Source organism: Podarcis bocagei, assembly GCF_964188305.1.
Source record: "Podarcis bocagei genome assembly, chromosome: 1".
In the NCBI taxonomy this organism is placed as follows: domain Eukaryota; kingdom Metazoa; phylum Chordata; class Lepidosauria; order Squamata; family Lacertidae; genus Podarcis; species Podarcis bocagei.
This window is the reverse complement of record NC_138125.1, coordinates 25,491,488-25,510,519: the sequence shown is the minus strand read 5'-3', so window position 1 is coordinate 25,510,519 and position 19,032 is coordinate 25,491,488. Positions and strand designations below refer to the sequence as shown.

The 19,032-nt window shown below is 45.9% G+C and overlaps 1 protein-coding gene and 1 long non-coding RNA gene across 6 annotated transcripts in view; one reads left to right on the top strand and one right to left on the bottom strand.

The window, feature by feature from the left end:
- The first annotated feature begins 859 nt into the window (after positions 1 to 859).
- SPATA7 (spermatogenesis associated 7) overlaps positions 860 to 19,032 on the top strand; it is a 70,453-nt gene continuing 52,280 nt past the window's right edge. The window contains exons 1-3 of one of the 5 annotated variants that reach the window (XM_081173360.1): positions 860 to 1,015; positions 8,699 to 8,773; positions 18,421 to 18,516. In XM_081173360.1, coding sequence (XP_081029486.1) covers positions 961 to 1,015; positions 8,699 to 8,773; positions 18,421 to 18,516 — 226 coding nt within the window. In that variant the 5' untranslated portion in view covers positions 860 to 960. Of the gene's footprint in view, positions 1,016 to 8,698; positions 8,774 to 10,326; positions 10,443 to 18,420; positions 18,517 to 19,032 lie in introns of those variants that run through there. The other 4 variants (XM_081173362.1, XM_081173359.1, XM_081173363.1 and 1 more) reach the window with 4 other exon arrangements.
- LOC308575890 lies at positions 7,702 to 10,330 on the bottom strand. The gene is made up of 2 exons (XR_014002962.1): positions 10,210 to 10,330; positions 7,702 to 7,892 (listed from the first exon to the last, which is right to left on the bottom strand). It is a non-coding gene; the product is annotated as an uncharacterized lncRNA (long non-coding RNA).

The window sequence follows — 19,032 nt, the reverse complement described above, 5'->3', positions numbered from 1 at the left end:
TATCACATGAGGAGACGGCAACATGTGTAGAGCAACACTGCTCTCCCCTCCCTGGTAAATGTGCATAGGCTAGCATAGAAAAACGACCTTAGGTGTTATGTACAGTACTGAGTTGAATAGGATCTAAAAGGCAGCAGTCTGATTGGTCCTCAGGAGCCACCCAATCCAGCTCCAGGTGGAAGTGAATCCGCAACCAGATTGGCCTACAGGTGAATCCCGGAATTAGCCAATCATGTGGGACCCATTGTGTAAATAATGTATATAAAGCAAACATTCTGGGGCAACTTCTATTCCTCCTCACCACTATGAGCTGAATAAAGAGCATAAAATCCACTCTCGACTCCGAGTATATTTCATTAGGTGAAGCCAGACCCTCGCTCCACGTAGCTGAGTGCTGTTTACAATACCAGGCAGTGGCTCTCCGGGATTTCGGAGGGGGCCCTGCTGCCAACCCCACATAAACAGGTGGTGGCATGAACCAGAGAGTGGACCTTCCCCGTGGAAAACAGCCGCCCATCCTACAGTCCACCCTGCGCGGCGCAAGCCACCTGCGCTCCTATGCTTGGCAAGGGGTCCCCTCCGCGTTCAAGCACCACCTTTGGGCACGGCGGGACTTGCTTCTGAGGAGACCTGCTGTTCAGCCTCTACCTCTGAAGCCCCGCGCTCCTTTTTTTTTACACGGGAGCAAGCCCTACTCGGCGGCGCAGAGAACCGCCGCTCCGGGCCTCCTCCTCCTCCACCACCTTGCCCTTCCCCCGGTCCCAGGACGTAACGCGCCCAGCGGCGGCGGCCGCCAAGCGAGCGGCGGTGTCCATAGCAACCCGCCGGGCTGCCAGGCCGAGAGAGGCGAGGAAGGAAGGGCGGAAGGAGGGAGGGAGGGACGGACGGACGGAAGCCGCCGGGCTCGGGCCGCCGGTGGCCCTCTGGGCTAGGAGGAGCCTGGCGGGCCGGGCCAAGAGGATGGGAGTGAGCTTGGAGGGCGGCGGAGGCAGCGGCAGGAGGAGGAGGAGCCCAGGTAGAGACGGCGGGCTGGAGGGGACGAGCCGGAGAGCGGGGAGGAGGTCCGCCGGCATGTCCTGCGGATGGGAGGGCGGCGAGACCTGGAGGAAGAGGCTAGGAGCGCTCTCCGCCTCCCTTTCCGTGCCCCTTTCTTCTGGCGCCTGCCAGGACACATCCGCACCTTCCGCAGCCGGCAGAAGCGGTCGCTAATCCTGCACCGCCCGCCCTTCACCTGCCCCCCCCCGTATAGCCAAATAAATCCCTCTCGCCAGAGACTGCAGGCAGTTCCGTGCGCAAGAGCAGACAGAAGCGCTCCCCGCGATAAACAAGCCCTTCCCCCTCGCTCGCGCGCGCCCCTCTCTCCTCTCCTCTCCAGCCTTGACTATGACGACATCGCCAAATGCGCGCAGGGAACCCCCCGCAGCGCGCGCCGCCCCAGTCGCGAGGCTTCTCGTTTGGAGTTCCGCGAGGGTTCCAGAACGCCCCGCTCCGATCCCACGGCTGAGAAAGGGCTCCAGAACGCGCTGGGGGGAAAGGATGAGGAGCGTGGGAGTTTCCCAGCATGCACCCCTCCTCCTCCTCCACCTCCACTGTGTTGTCCTGGTTCCCAGCCTCCCTTGCACACAGGTGGTTCTGTGGAGACCTGCCATTCTGGGCAAGCTGGAGGAAACAGAAATCGCCGCCCGCTCCAGTACAAAGTGCTTTTTTTAGACGGCAGCTCCATATAATAAATTAGCCTGGGAGAAAGGCCTACTGAGCGGGAAGGGGTTTGCTTCTGAGTAGACATGTGCAGGGTTTGTGGTGTGCTGCTTCGTTTATGTATACCTAAGCTTCTGTCCAGCCAATAAGCCCCGGCCTTATGCCCTTTTGTTTTCTTGTGCAGTTTCTCAGCATGTGCAGTAAATGATTGTGAAAGTTTGAAAGGAGGAGCCAAGGTTTCCCCAAGTGTCACCTAGACTTTGAGAGAAGTAATGGACCCTCGTTATTTTTAAAGAACCAATAGCTCATGGTTTTGTTGGGGGGTTGGGGGTTGGAGGAGGGCCTGGTGGCAGTGCCGGATTTACGTATAAGCTAAACAAGCTATAGCTTAGGGCCCCACTCTCTTGGGGGGCCCCAAAAAAATTAAAGGAAAGAATAAACTGGATGTACATTTCCAAAATATAAGATAAAAAACAAATAACATAAAACCTACATACAGCAACAGTGTTTTGTGTTGTGTAGGCTCCTATGATGTAAGTAATGGGTCCCGCCTACTAGCCTACTCCCTAAAATATCACTGATTTGCTCATTTCTATATATAGGGTGCCTATATTCTGCATTTTACATCCTACATTCTGCATTCTACATTCAGGACACAGGTGGTTCTGTGGGTTAAACCACAGAGCCTAGGACTTGCCGATCAGAAGGTCGGTGGTTTGAATCCCCGCGATGGGGTGAGCTCCCGTTGCTCGGTCCCTGCTCCTGCCAACCTAGCAGTTCGAAAGGATGTCAAAGTGCAAGTAGATAAATAGGCGGGAAAGTAAACAGCATTTCCATGTGCTGCTCTGGTTTGCCAGAAGCGGCTTAGTCATGCTGGCCACATGACCCGGAAGCTGTATGCCAGCTCCCTTGGCCAATAAAGCGAGTTGAGTGCCGCAACCCCAGAGTCAGCCACGACTGGACCTAATGGTGAGGGGTCCCTTTACCTTTACATTCTGCATGGACTGGTCCATAAATTACCAAGTAGCATGTATTCAACACAGAAACAGCGACAATTTGTTGTTGACAAAGGACAGCTGGACATATAAAGGGCCCCATTACCTTCAGTAGCTTAGGGCCTCATCAAACCTAAATCCGGCCCTACCTGGTGGTTATATTATTTCCAACATTTTCTCCTTTTTATATTGCTCTGTTGGTCTCTGGTCCTGTTTGCTGGCTTCCCATAGGAATCGTGTCAACCAGGAAGAATGCTGGACTAGAAAGGCCTGTGGTCTGATCCACAGCATGTCTTTTTAATGTTTTACACGGGTTCTGTTTTTACGTGCCAGGGGGTATTTATATTAAAATATGGTTTTGAAATGAGTTTAGGTAAATATCCCCTCGCTGTAGGATATTAATTCAACCGAAGTATATATGCAGTCATAATTGATTCTAGTTGGAAGACTGACACTCATAAACGCTTACTTTGTTGTTTCAACTGGGGTGATTTTTCTCCACGAATGTTCTCCATCTTCTTCCATCTTCTCATTGAGGAATCCCTTTTTCAGCTTTCAAGGCTTACTGATACAAAGCTTAAAATCCATTGGGTTAAGACAGACAGTGCATGATGTCAACTCAGTTGGAATATATCTAAGGATTCCAACCTTAGGAACAAAGTTGCTGAAGTGTAGTTAAGTTAATTTTTCCTTGGGATCAGTTTAACATATGCAGCAATCAAAACAGTTCACCACTGAAAAAAGCACTAACATTTTTTGCATTATTGACAGACCAGTGTTATTTATAACTAGACATTAATGCAACTGCTCTAAAACAGCTTTATTATTCAAAGCTGGTGGTTTGCACTGAGCTGTTTATCTCCCAATGCCTTTGCTTGCCAAAGGTTGAAGCAGTAATAAAATAACATCTGTAACACAGAAACGTGATTTTACTTGTGGCAAATAAGACGTAATTTACTTACAGGCTGATTACTGAGATATTTATGTTGTTTGAATAGGAGCTATGTGTGTTGTCCAATTATAAAAGAAAAAAACTGAAATATTTAGATTAGTTTTTAACTGTAGTGGCCATTTTTTCAGTAACATATTGCTCAAAAAAAGACGTGTGATAATAAAACAACAATAAAACTACTGTTAAAAACAAACATCCTATTACAAATTACCTGGTCACAGCCATGCAGAGCAGAGCAAACCAAACCAATAAAATTAAATCCTGTTGCCAACATAAATAAAGATATATTTATGAGGCATCTAAAGAACACAGGAAGTTGGATTAGACTGAGTCAAACCATTGGTTCATCTAGCTCAGTATCTCAACACCAGGGTGTGGAAACTTTTTTCATCCAAGGGCTGCATTCCCTTATGGGCAACCAGTGGGAGCCATGTGCCAATACTGATCAGGGCCAGAAGCAAAAGTGGATGGAGCGATGTAATTTTTATTTTTGCATAATAGACTAGTTTCTGCACAGACTTGCGCATACCTCTCTGTTCTCCATTCATGTACACAGGAGCCATTATCAGTGTGAGGAATCTGATATAGTCTGGAGAGGGCAGTAGGCTGGTCCAAAAGAACTTTTTTGGCCGTTCCTTTAACCACTTCCTTTTCTCATCTGCCTCCCTGGTTTGCTTCCTACTCTATTCTACAGCTTGTTCAGTCCAGCGGTCTTCTTTCATCTTATGGACTGCATTAATGGCTTTGGCTCCTTGCCTGTACTGTCAACTCAATTCCTGCCACCTCTTCTCAGACCACCTAAAGCCTTCTGAACTACCATAATCTAGTGCCACAAGGACTCAGGATCATATATTTCCATTTTAGAAAATGTTGCCAAAATTGTCTTGCAAGGTACCCGAGAGTGGCAGAATAGAGAAGCAGCCTTTGTTGAGAAGTAACCTCTGTGTTGACTTTGATCCAAATCCTCATAGACTATGTGCTACCAAAGCCTGCACCAGTTTAGCCCTCTGAATGTCCGACTGCCCAGTTGCATCGTTAATTCCACCTTGCGTTCAGTGGAGACTGCTCTGCGCTGAAGAACAAGCATGCACTCTGTGACCTTTAGCAAATTCGTTTAATTGAAGCTAATAAAACCGTCTCCAGAGCAGTAGACTACTAGATGAATTTAGCTGTATCTGCCTGCTCTACAATTCTAACTTCCCAAGTAGTTAAAAGTTAAGAGACTTAATTCTAACAGAGACTGTGTTGCTGTCTACTGGACTTTTCTAGGTGTTAAATGGATGTACCCCACCCCACCAGCTTAGCATGGACGTTCAGCAGTGGAGTTTTTTCTTAGCCACCTTGGGGGGGGGGCTGTATGACTCCATATAATCTATATAGATTAAAATGTTCAGCAAGTCCAACTAAGACAAAATAATGAAATGATGGTGGTCGCTCTTCTCCAAACATGATTAACCAATGCAGAATTCTAGGGACTCTAGAACTCCCCAAAGCCTGGAGTGGGGTGGGGTGGGGGAGCAGGTAGGCAGTGCCAGTTCCAGACTCCAGGAGCCCTTAGCACATTCCAAGCAATGGGCCTCCCACCCAACTAGAGCAGGGCCCAGTGCTGTTTGTGGTGGCCGCAGTAGGACATTCATTATATCTGAACACCTGACCATCTAACCAATAGATGGGAGCTGAGCTTGGCTCCTGTACAAAAGCAGCATGGCCACCTGCCACTTCATATCCCTATTTGCAACCCCTCCCTAAGGTCAGTGATAAGCTCTCTTGTTTTCGGAACCAATGGTCTGGAACCAGCTTGTGGTAGAGAGACAGAAACGGAGGCCCAGCTCACACTCTGGGTTTTTTTTGTTTTTTGTTTTTAAACCACTCTTCTTACTAAAGCAAGAAATAACATTTGTGAATATTTTTTCGAAAGCTCACATATTTCAGCAATCCGTTAGAATTCAATAATAAGAATATGACAATGATAGCTGAAATAGTTTTTAGAACTGTACTGCAAATGGCTCGCTTCATATTTTATGTCAGTTTGCTGCTTCAGAGGAATGGGAGAACGTGTAATCCTCCATGATAAAATGTATTAGTAGTCTTTATCTATTTAATGGATTATGATTAAAAAAATCCACAGCACATGTGGCAGAAACTGATACCTACCACAATTAAGCAGACTCTTTCACAGTACAGTATTCTAGCTTTAACAGTTCCGCTTGTTAATTATACGTATGCAAGGGTTCGTTTTCAATATAGTACTATAATTGTTTTGAATGTAGTACAGTTGGTGAATGGAGTTTCATGGTGTGCAAGAAATACGTGGAAGCTAGCCATTGCACATGATTTTTTTTATTTTTTAAATGTTTGGTGGGTTAAATCTTAGGATGCACCAGAATTTCACCCTATACAGTGGTACCTCAGGTTAAGTACTTAATTCGTTCCGGAGGTCCGTACTTAACCTGAAACTGTTCTTAACCTGAAGCACCACTTTAGCTAATGGGGCCTCCCTCTGCCGTGCTGCTGGAGCACGATTTCTGTTCTCATCCTGAAGCAAAGTTCTTAACCTAAAGCACTAGTTCTGGGTTAGCGGAGTCTGTAACCTGAAGCGTATGTAACCTGAAGCTTATGTAACCTGAGGTACCACTGTACATAGTTTACCATGAATTTGTATGTGGAGAAAGCAGTACTCCACAGGTTAAATGCTGCATCCTTTTAGCACAGCAAACTTGAAACTTGTGATTCGTACTACCAATTGAAACTTGTAATTCTACTAATTCCCTCTCCTTCTCCCTTCTTTTCCATTTGTACTTGTGGAGATCAGCAGAGCCCCTACTTGCAGGTTTTAGGAATGCCAAATAATATGGAAACACTTTCAGTCTCGACAAAAGACATTTGCTTTACTGACCCCAGAATTTGACCCCAGTTTATTTTATGATCAGTTACGTATTTCAGTTTCTGTAGCTTTAAGAGGAGTGGGATTGAAGAAATCCAGAATAGCAACCACAAGCACACTAAGTGCCCAGGTTGCAAAGATAATTATATGTTCAATTTTTAATGTGGAAAAGCAGGGTGTAAAAGGGAAGGGAGAGGTAATTTCATAGTTCATATTGGACATGACATGCACATATTTTGTACTTGTTTACTGCAGCTGAGTACTAAAAATATACTACAAGGCAACCCTTTCTCTTTGTGCCTTAGGATCCATAATCCATTTTGATGGGATACGTGTGGTCCTACTAATTATGTTAATGATTTGGAGCAGGAAATATTTCACAAAAAGCAAAAAATATGTCTTTGCTACAGAAATAAACTACACAGATATGATTCTAGAATGGAATCTCACCCAGGACTCCATCCGAAACCTCTGGGTATAGGGTGGTATATAAATTCAATAAATAAATAAATAATAATAATAATAATAATAATAATAATAATAATAATAATATTTCATGCCAACTCGCAACACACTCTCGAAAACTCACAACAATGGGAGTTCCAGGAACCTGCTGATGCCTTGTTGCTCTCTAGGCTTTCTGTTATGGGTAGGGACCAAATTTGCCAGAGCTATATTTTTAGATGTGTTTATTAAGGTTTTTTAAAAAAAAAAAAACAAAAAACCAACCACATACAAACAGACAAAAACAAAGAAAGAACAAGGACTGGGTGTAGACATTATTGCAGTTAAAATCAAATAAACAGAAGGTTCTGTACACTTTCTCAGACAACATAATAAAATAGATTCAACAAAGGGACATTTGGGATAACATAGAACTTGCCACGTAGAGGCATATGTTGTTGGGGGCCTATGCAACACACTATTTTTATTTGTAAAGGATGTCAATGGAGAACCCTCGTGTGATGAGTTCAATGATCAGACAAGGCAGCGCTCATACCTTCTCAAACCATCTGTCGCTAGAGGGACCCAATGCAGACCTCTAATATTTGGCAATTTAACTCGCCCAAAAAAACCTCCCCCCCCCCAAAGGTTGATAGAGCTTTGTGAGGCTGCCTGCCCACAGCTGGTTCCTGTTCAGCACTCAATCAGCTGCATTTGCACACACCCAATTCCAGGCCATAGCAGATTTATTGGGTGAGTTTCCCATATGGTCCAAAGGATAGCAAATAGGACACTTGCCCACTCACAGTTCTTTCTCTGGCACCTGCACACCTCTCTTCTTCTGGCTGATAATTCCAAATATAGTTTGGATTGATACACTTGCCTTCCCTTGCGTCCTCTCTTATCACTTTCGATCTTCCTGCAAACCATAGTTTATTATTACTTCTATAACTGCTACGAACCAAGGTTTACCCAGTTTGTATGTCATGCGAAATCAAATCTGGGAGAGAATCAGAGTTTGCGATGATAGGAGGAAGCCAGTGAGCCCTAGGATTGTTCTTATTAAACCAAGCAATTGTCTGTTCAGGATTCGGATGTCAGGATTCAGGAATCCATGTTTTTGATGTCCCCTCCTGCCTCTGCAAAATATAGAAAGTGCCATGGAAGATCCAGTAGTTCAAGACAGAACTATTGTTACTGGGATTTTGTATTTTACCAGAACTCAGGGTGCAAAGTTTTGTTGCTCAGAAAATGGACATCTTCCAGTGAATTGTCCGTTGCCACCGTGATGTTTCAGCTCCAAAACTATGATCTTAGATAGCTTGAAACTCAAAAGTATAGTTACTATAATTATGGTAAAATGAATAGGCACTGAATATTCATTTCAAGATGAAAGGAAAAAATATATGACTTCATTTTCAGTCCAATCATAGGCAGAGTTAAATCCGCCCAAGTACATTGATATATAGGCTTATGCATTACTTTAATGTATGGTTGCACAGTTGATTTAATCAGTGATTTACTACTATTGAGGTTTTTTTTCTCTTCAGTTGATGTAATATTAAAGTAAGTTCACCTCGTGTATTTTGATGACTTTCCTACAAACTCATGTTTTTCACAATAGGTCATCATAATGAGCATACTGACTTTTTATGAGTTTTTTAAAATTCTCTATGCTTAAAGCTATACTTCCACCCTAATTTCATTGTTTCTTTTTTATATCAGTGATTGAATACCAAGCCATTCCCCGGTATGGACCAGCAAGCCCATTCAGGGGACATTTAAGTACTAAAAGTAATGGTAAGTGATTTGCATAATGGGGTAAACAGCAACATTTGTTAAGTATAGCTTTGCATCAAATTCTTCTTGTTGTGTGGACTCTTAAAATATTTTGCATTAAAGCATTGTGGTGAGAACTTAGTTTGGCTGAGACTATACTAATGAGTAAAATCTGTCATTACACAGTGCACATATTTGGAGTGGGGGAGGCTGCGGGGGGTGGGGAGAAGAGAAAGGGGAAGTATTTTTTGGTTGATCAGAACTGTTAAACAGAAACTGAATACTGATACTCAATGCAAGAATATCAGCTGACCCAAAGTTTTTAGTCTTTGCATTGTCTTGGTTTTAACCAATTCAATAAATAATACATCTCAGTGTAGAAGACTGTTGCTGAAGCTTGGCTTAGATATCTTGGGAAAACCACAAATAGATTTATTTCAGAGGTGGTTGATTTGGGGGGGGGGCAGGCTTAGGGCAAGGACCACATGGATCCTTGGTCAGTCCTTGTCAGAACTGGCATGGCCAAAATAAGGAAACATTTTAGGATTCTTGGGCATCACCAAAAACTTTTGACATCACAGTGGGGTGCCTATGGAAACAATCAGGGGGGTGAAAATAAAAAGAATTATAAATTTAAATAATTCTGATAGGGGGCTTGGGAGGCCACAAAAATCTTTTGGCAACATGGCAATACAGTGAGGGACTCATCGGAGCAGGAAAAACAAACTTCTAAAAAGCCTTTTAAGGGTATCTTGGGGGGGACACAAAATCCTCTTAGAGGATGTATTTCTTCCACAGCAACCCCTTAATTACTTCAAGTAATGGATACAATTTAGGTACAACACTACCTCAAATATGGAGCCATTTTTCTTAAGAGCTTGTGCTGTTTAAAACCCAGTTAGAATCTACATACCGTATTTTCCGCCCTATAGGATGCACCGGCCCATAGGACGCACCTGGATTTTGGGGGTGGAAATAAAGGGGGGGGAATTATTTTTTCCCCCCCAGAACAGGAAGCTCTCTGCAAGCCCGAGCTTCCCCTGACCCCAGCCCCCAGAACGGGACCCAGAGCGATGCCGAAGCTGCGTGTAGCTTTGGTATCGCTCTGGGAGCTTGCGGGGCTGGGGGAGGGGGAAGCCCTCCGCCAGCCTCCAAACCAGGTCGGGAGACAGCGGGATGGCGCCCGAGTTTGCGGGGCTGACGATGGGGAGGAGCAGGCTCCTCCCCCCGCCAGCCTTCTAACCAAGTCGGGGGACAGCGGGAAAGGCGCACTGCGCCTCCCCGCTGTCCCCCAGCTTGTGGGGCTGGCGGTGGGGCTCTCCAGGCTTCAGCGAAAGCCTGCATTCGCCTCATAGGACGCACACACTTTCCCCCTTCATTTTTGGAGGGGGAAAAGTGCATCCTATAGGGCAAAAAATACGGTACTTGTTTTATGTATAATTTATTATTTGCCTCACCAGATAGTTGATCAGTCCTTTCAGTCCTGATAGGCATGAAGTCTGCCTGCCAGGGCCTTCAGGCCTTAAACTACTTGCTCCAAAGTAGTCATGTTGACTTCATAATGGGGCTATTCTGGAGTAGCTGTTTTTGAGGATCTCATCCTAGTTTCATATGCAGGGATATGTTTTGCTGCTTTGGCTGTTAAACGGTAAACCTTACATCTCAGAAGCAGCACTGAAATGGCTCTGTGGTGAGTGATTTGCTTGTTCATGGCTTCATAACTGAAGACAGGCATTATAATAATAATAATAATAATTTATTATTTATACCCCGCCCATCTGGCTGGGCCTCCCCAGCCACTCTGGGCGGCTTCCATAAAAACCAAAAATACAGTAAAATGTCACACGTTAAAAACTTCCCTGAACAGGGCTGCCTTAAGATGTCTCCTGAATGTCAGATAGTTGTTTATCGCTTTGACATCTGCTGGAAGGGTGTTCCACAGGGCGGGCGCCACTACCGAGAAGGCCCTCTGCCTGGTTCCCTGTAGCTTTGCTTCTCGCAGTGAGGGAACCGCCAGAAGGCCCTCGGCGCTGGACCTCAGCGTCCGGGCAGACTGATGGGGGTGGAGACGCTCCTTCAGGTATACTGGACCGAGGCCGTTTAGGGCTTTAAAGGTCAGCACCAACACTTTGAATTGTGCTCGGAAACGTACTGGGAGCCAATGCAGGTCTTTCAAGACCGGTGTTATATGGTCTCGGCGGCCGCTCCCAGTCACCAGTCTAGCTGCCGCATTCTGGATTAGTTGTAGTTTCCGCGTCACCTTCAAAGGTAGCCCCACGTAGAGCGCATTGCAGTAGTCCAAGCGGGAGATAACCAGAGCATGCACCACTCTGGCGAGACAGTCCGCAGGCAGATAGGGTCTCAGCCTATGTACCAGATGGAGCTGGTAAACAGCTGCCCTGGACACAGATTTGACCTGTGCCTCCATGGACAGCTGTGAGTCCAAAATGACTCCCAGGCTGCGCACCTGGTCCTTCAGGGGCACAGTTACCCCATTCAGGACCAGGGAATCCTCCACACCTGCCCGCCTCCTGTCCCCCAAAAACAGTACTTCTGTCTTGTCAGGATTCAACCTCAATCTGTTAGCCGCCATCCATCCTCCAACCGCCTCCAGACACTCACACAGGACCTTCACCGCCTTCACTGGTTCTGATTTAAAAGAGAGGTAGAGCTGGGTGTCATCCGCATACTGATGAACACCCAGCCCAAACCTCCTGATGATCTCTCCCAGCGGCTTCATATAGATGTTAAAAAGCATGGGGGAGAGGACAGAACCCTGAGGCACCTTACAAGTGAGGGCCCAAGGGTCTGAACACTCATCCCCCACCACCACTTTCTGAACACGGCCCAGGAGGAAGGAGCGGAACCACTGTATAACAGTGCCCCCAGCTCCCAGCCCCTCAAGACGGTCCAGAAGGATGCTATGGTCGATGGTATCAAACGCCGCTGAGAGATCCAGCAAAACTAGGAAACAGCTCTCACCTTTGTCCCTAGCCCGCCGGAGATCATCAACCAGTGCGACCAAGGCAGTTTCAGTCCCATGATGAGGCCTGAATCCCGACTGGAAGGGATCCAAATGGTCCGCTTCTTCCAGGCGTGCCTGGAGTTGTTCAGCAACCACTCGCTCAATCACCTTGCCCAGGAATGGAAGATTTGAGACTGGGCGATAGTTGGCCATCGTGGCCGCATCTAAAGATGGTTTTTTAAGAAGCGGTTTAATAACCGCCTCTTTCAGCGGGTCTGGGAAGGCTCCCTCACGGAGGGAAGCATTCACCACCCCACGAAGCCCATCGCCCAGTCCTTCCCGGCTAGCTTTTATAAGCCAGGATGGGCAAGGATCCAGGAGACAGGTGGTTGGTTTCACTCGTCCAAGCAGCCTGTCCACATCCTCGGAGGTAACAGATTGAAATTGATCCCACTCAACTTGACTAGACAGAACTCTAGCACTCTCCCGCCCCGGCCCTGCTCCCACCGTGGAGTCTACTTCTTCCCGAATCTGGGCGATTTTATCTGCAAAAAACTTTGCAAAATCATTGCAGGAGAACATGTGGCCCGTACTGGGCCCCGATGTTGCAGGTGGTTCCGCTAAATTGTGAACCACCTGAAAAAGTCTCCTGCTGCTGTTTTCTGCAGATGCAATAGAGGCGGTGAAGAAATTCTTCTTCGCCGTCGCTATCGCCACTTGGTAGGCTCGACGTTGAGCTCTAACCTGTGTCCGGTCAGATTCGGAATGAGTTATCCACCACCGGCGCTCTAGCCGTCTCAACGATTGTTTCATTGCCCTCAGATCCGTGGAAAACCACGGGGCTGTCCGGGCTCCATGCAATCGGAGAGGGCGCTTCGGAGCCAAACAGTCAATAGCCCTGGTTAACTCCACATTCCAGCGGGCCACCAGGGAATCGGCTGAAAGGCCATCAACATGGGATAAAGCATCCCCTACCACTCTCTGGAAACCATTTGGATCCATTAAGTGGCGGGGGCGGACCATCCGAATTGGTCCCACCTCCCTGCAGAGGGGATGGGTCGCAGAGAAGTCCAGTTGCACCAGGAAGTGATCTGACCATGGCACTTCTTTCATTTCGCTTTTACTTAGTGTCAGATCACCAACATCCATAGAGGTAAACACCAGGTCCAAGGCATGTCCACGGCTATGGGTTGGGCCAGACTTATTCAGGGACAGCCCCATGGAGGCCATGCTTTCCACGAAGTCCCGAGCGGCCCCTTGTAAGGTCGTGTCGGCATGGATGTTAAAATCCCCTAGGACGACCAGGCTAGGTGTCTCCAGGAGAACATCCGCCACGACCTGAAGCAGCTCGGGCAGGGAATCCTTGGTGCAGCGGGGAGGTCGGTACACCAAAAGGAATCCTGTACTGCCCCTATTGCCCAACTTCCAGAACATGCACTCAGAAAACTGGGTCTTCCCAATAGGACGCCTGGTGCAAACTAATGACTTCCTAAAAATCACTGCAACCCCCCCTCCCCGCCCACGTGACCTGGGTTGCTGTGCATAAGAGAAACCTGGTGGACAAGCAGCGGCAAGGACAGGCCCATCTGCTTCATCCAACCAAGTCTCTGTTACACATGCCAGGTCAAATCCTCCATCCATGATCAAGTCATGGATGGCAGTGGTCTTATGAATCATTGACCTGGCATTGCACAGCAGCACCTTCAGGTCACGTGGGTATCCCTTGCTGATTCTAGTATCCATCCGGACAGGACCAGACCCGGAGGCAGGGATAGTCCTCAGACAACGACTAAACCTGCCTCCTCTGTAATGACATGGTCTGGTCTTAGCGTAACTCCTCCTCCTACCCGTGATCACTGAGATCGGTTGTCCCAGTGCATCCCCCCCTGTGGAACATGCCCCAGCCATTTTGTGGGCTGGGGCCCACTCCCCGGCAGCCCTGAACCCTCCCCCTAAAAACAAAATAACACCTTAAACAAACAAACAAAACCAATAAAACAATACAAACAAAAAAATGTAAAAATTACAAAAACATCAAAATAAAAAAAATAATAATTCCCCAAGCCCAACCAAACATCCATCCCACCCCCACCCCCACATACAAAAAATCCAAAGAAAATTTTTAAAAAACATTTTAAAAACACTCTGTGCCTCTCCGGCAGTAACAACTGTCCTAGTGAGGCCTGTCAGGCCCCGCCCCGGGCCAGGTGGTAAGTGGCAGGGAGGAGCAGGGCCCTCAGGCACTCACTCAGGGGACTCCTCCTGGGCAGCAGGCAGCAAGCAGCATGCAGTCCTTATGAGGCTTCAGGCCCCGCCCCAGGCCAGATGGTAAGTGGCCAAAGCAGGGCCCACAAGCACTCACTCAGGGAGTCTTCCTGGGCAGCAGGCCGCAAGCAGCACGCAGTCCTTGTGAGGCCCCAGGCCCCGCCCCAAGCCAGATGGTAAGTGGCAAAAGCAGGGCCCACAAGCACTCACTCAGGGAGTCTTCCTGGGCAGCAGGCAGCAAGCAGCACACAGTCCTTATGAGGCCCCAGGCCCCGCCCCAAGCCAGATGGTAAGTGGCAAAAGCAGGGCCCACAAGCACTCACTCAGGGAGTCTTCCTGGGCAGCAGGCCGCAAGCAGCACGCAGTCCTTATGAGGCTTCAGGCCCCGCCCCAGCCAGATGGTAAGTGGCAAAAGCAGGGCCCACAAGCACTCACTCAGGGAGTCTTCCTGGGCAGCAGGCAGCAAGCAGCACGCTGTCCTTGTGAGGCCCCAGGCCCCGCCCCAAGCCAGATGGTAAGTGGCAAAAGCAGGGCCCACAAGCACTCACTCAGGGAGTCTTCCTGGGCAGCAGGCAGCAAGCAGCACGCAGTCCTTGTGAGGCCCCAGGCCCCGCCCCAAGCCAGATGGTAAGTGGCAAAAGCAGGGCCCACAAGCACTCACTCAGGGAGTCTTCCTGGGCAGCAGGCCGCAAGCAGCACGCAGTCCTTATGAGGCCCCAGGCCCCGCCCCAAGCCAGATGGTAAGTGGCAAAAGCAGGGCCCACAAGCACTCACTCAGGGAGTCTTCCTGGGCCCTCAGGGAGTCTGATGTAAGTGTTGATTTTACCCTTAGCTTTTCAGTATGTCCATGTGTAAGCCATTTGAGTACAAAGTGTCCTCCTGCGATTTGCCACGGCAAGATATGGGACCTTACTAGTCAGCAAATAAAAAGAAAACAAATGTTGTAAGTGGTCTGAAAACGGGTGGAAACTTCAGATATGGAAGCCATCAGGCTTGGTGGCATTTGAGTGTTCCTGTTGCTAGTTCCACAAACAGTGAGGAAGAACGGATTGTCAGTAGATGTGCACTTACTTACCACTTGGAATCTGAGGTCCAAATAATGCAGCTCTGGCTGCCATGTGCAAAAAATATATATAAAAATATTAAGAGCTATGAAAGGAGTGTCACTCTGTTTATTTATTTATTTTAAATTATATTTATTGAAAAAAGATTTTTTTTAAAATTACAAGGAAAAAAGACAAAAACAGAAAAATAAAAATAAAAAATAAAACCATCATTTTCAAATTCTCCACTTTCATTACCTTCTTTCCATGACCTCCTCCTCCTCCCATCTCTTGTATCTTAATTAATAATTATCACAGCAAATCCTTTCCATAATTCATAATATTCTGTCATTACATTACCTTACTCTATTTTCATCTTATCTTATAAAAAAAACCTTAAAATTTAAGTCTTATTTTTACCAACTTCTCATAACCATTACCCTTTTACCTAATTCTTTAAACATTTTTACGAGAGCCAAGTAATTTCATTTCAACATTTCTCCAACGTTCATCAATTTTATAAAACATTCCTAATGATAGAAAAAAGAAATAAAAACAATCCAATCTTCTTCCAGCGTCCCCTCCCCCCGGTCCCGGGATTGTCAGTCCTTTTTATCCCATTAGTCTGGCACATTAACCTGGTGATCTTATATCCGAGGCCTTCAAATCTCTTCCATGTCCCTTCCTCGGCTCTTCTTCATATTTTCCTTTCACTCGTGGGAACTCCAGCTTGGTAGTGTTTTTGACCCTTTTCAACAAATCAGCCCCTTTTCCATAGTCCAGACTAGACTCCATGTGGTATTTTTTCAGATTCCCTCCAAAATTGGAAGCCCCAACAACTCCAAACCTCTGACGGCCGATTGCCAGACTCGGAAAGTCCAAACATCCCTGCATAGGGGGGTCAGTCCAACCCCCCATTTCCAAATCAATCCAAACTTTGTCTTTCCAAATCTGGTGTTTTCCAAGTTCATTTGTCAAATCCAAAAGCTCATTTTCCTGCTGGGCCAAAAGTCCCTCCATCTCTGGCGCCCAAGATTCTGCAACATCCTCTTCTCTCATCTGCTCTGTCAGGACACACTCCTGTTTAAGTTCCTGGGTGGGCTCCAAATAGTTTCCCACTACCTGTTCAAATGTTCTGGCCGCATTAGTCATCAAATCCGTCTTCTGACTTAACTGATCCAATAGGGCATTTATTTTACAGAAAGCACCCGACAGTGCTTCTGAAAACATTGTCCTGCAAGGTCACAAGTCCTTTCCCACGGTTGTAATCTGTGGCAGCTGTAAGCTCCCTAGAACTTGTTACAGTTTCACAGTCCCCCATTCTGTGATTCTCTTCGTCTAGCGGGTTTTTTCGTCTTGCGAAGCAAGCCCATTGAAGGATTAGCGGATTAGCGCTATTAGAGGCTTTTAGCGGCTTATCTGCTGATCGGATCAGCTGATAAGCGGCTTAGTCCTATTAGCGCTATTAGCGGCTTATCTGCTGATCGGATCAGCTGATAAGCGGCTTAGCGCTATTAGTGGCTTTTAGCTGCTTTTAGCGGCTTATCTGCTGATAGGACCAGCTGATAAGCGGCTTAGCGGCTTAGAAAAAGGGGGGAAGGGGGGGGAAACAGCAGGAACTCGCAAGACATTGTCGTCTTGCGAAGCAAGCCCATAGGAAATTCGTTTTGCGAAGCACCTCCAAAACGGAAAACTCTTTCGTCTAGCGAGTTTTCCGTCTTGCGAGGCATTCGTCTTGCGGGGCACCACTGTATTAGCTGAATGAGATATTTAAAATATTGCTTTAGCATGGGGCTTCTTATCCCTACCAGATATCCAATCTCTCTCACAGCTGCCTCTAATACTACAGCATGTGATGTGATCATGCTAGATGGAATATTGCATTCATCTTGGGAAGAATTCTCTGCTTAGGACCAGAATACCACAGGGGCCACCTCCTGCTGCATGAGTCTCCCCATTCTTTTAAACACCACTGAGGAATCAGTGTGTCCCATGTGCTGTTCAACTGCAGCTGCCATCATCCCTGCCTGATGGCCACACTAGTTAGGGCTGATGAAGTCTAATAACATCTGGAGGGCCACAGGCTCAATATCCCTGACTTAGAACATCTGGGGAGGCCCTCATGCATATCCCATTGCAATCTGAAGTTTGTTTGGCACAGTCTTTTCCATTGTCATGCCTAGGCTCTCTGTTCCAGGAGATCCATCTAGCTTCCTCCCTGATGATATTTTTTTTTTTTTTTTTGGAACAAAGTGAAATGGAACAGGAGCACTCCATACTGCAGCATTTTGTTGCAGATCCCAATTCACCCTGCTCTTCATGAGTTTTTCTCTCTTTTTTTAAAAAAAAAATATATTATTGATACAGCAAAAAAAAGAAAAAAAGGAGAAAACACAGATACAGAATTACACACAGGAATAACAATAAACACAGAATTTTCTTAACAAATAATAAAACATAAGTTGGTCTTAACACTATAGAACCGACCTCCCATCTATTCCTTATTTCAATCTCATATTACTTATTGCCAATACACACTTTTATCATCATTTAACTTTTTCTTGATATATCTTACCTTTTATGTCTAACTTGCAACTATTACTGAAGTTCCTCGAATGCTGCAACAGAATTTAAACTACTATATTTATATTTCAAATATTCTTTGAAGACCTCCCATTTTGAGACAAATTCCTGTTTTGATTTGTTCTTTATTTTTTCTGATAGACCATCTAATTTGGCATATTCCGTCAGCTTTCAGATCCATTCAGGTATAGAGGGAAATTCGAAACTCTCCCATTTTGCCGCAATAAGAACTCTTGCTGCTGCCATGGCATATAAAAAGATACCCTTCATTTTTTGCAGAATATCCAGACCTGTAACTCCCAGGAGATAGGCCTCTGTTTTTTTATTAAAAGAGATCTTTAGCATTTTTTGCAATTCTGAATGAATACTCTCCCAGAATACCTGTATTTTCCTGCATAACCACATGTGGTAAAAAGTTCCTGAATTATCTCCACATCTCTAGCAATTACTTGACACATTTTTTTACATTTTCGAAAGTTTCCAGGGTGTTAAGTACCATTGGTGTTGCATTTTTAGAAAGTTCTCTCTAATCGTTTAACACTTTGTAAATTTCCAATTATTCTTCTACAGGTTTTCCCATTGGGCCATGGTTATTGAATGGCCAAAGTCTTGTGACTACCTCACCATGGCCACTGTTACCTCCTGCTCCTTGACTTTCCAGTCAAGGAGGAGTCGATAAGTTTTCAAAAGAGTTTTTCTCAATGACCTGTTTCCATCTATGTGTTCCTGCTTTGAACTTATATTTCTGCAATTGTTGGTGAAGACTACTGGCACTTTCCTCAATAACGGTCAAATGTGCTTTACTTTTGTAGCCTTCTGCATTGACGACTCCTCCCGCAGGCTAAGCAACCAGTACCTGATCAGGGATCACATGGCAGTCCATTACAATAAAATACTTTCAGCTAAAGGTAAGCATATACAAGTCATTCACCTCTCCTTGAATGGAGTAATTATTTAGTAATACATTTTCCCTGTTATCTGTCGCTTAGGGGAAAAAAGAAAAATCACTCACATTTAAAGCCTACCATTTTAGAATTAAAAGAAAAATGCCAACGCCTAACCTTGCCAACATTTAACTGAGTGTTTGAAATGCTAAATTTAATCAGAAGCTCTAGTGTTTGTGCATTCTGAAGAGATATTATTTTCCCACTGAAAATTACATCAAGAATATATGCACTAGACTGAATACAGCTTGTGCCAATATGTCTGTCTAGAGATTTTCTATCATTAAGGTACATCATTTGCTATTTCTTGGATCTGTGAGCAGATAGTCATTCTCCAAAGTCAGTGCTATGTGCTAATTAATATTTGGCACAAACGTGAGCATTAATTAATCCTCCTTTATTTCTCATTGCATGGCATTGCCTCGACACACTTCCATTTTCACCCTCTATAAAATCACAGTATGTGGTTCAATATTAAAA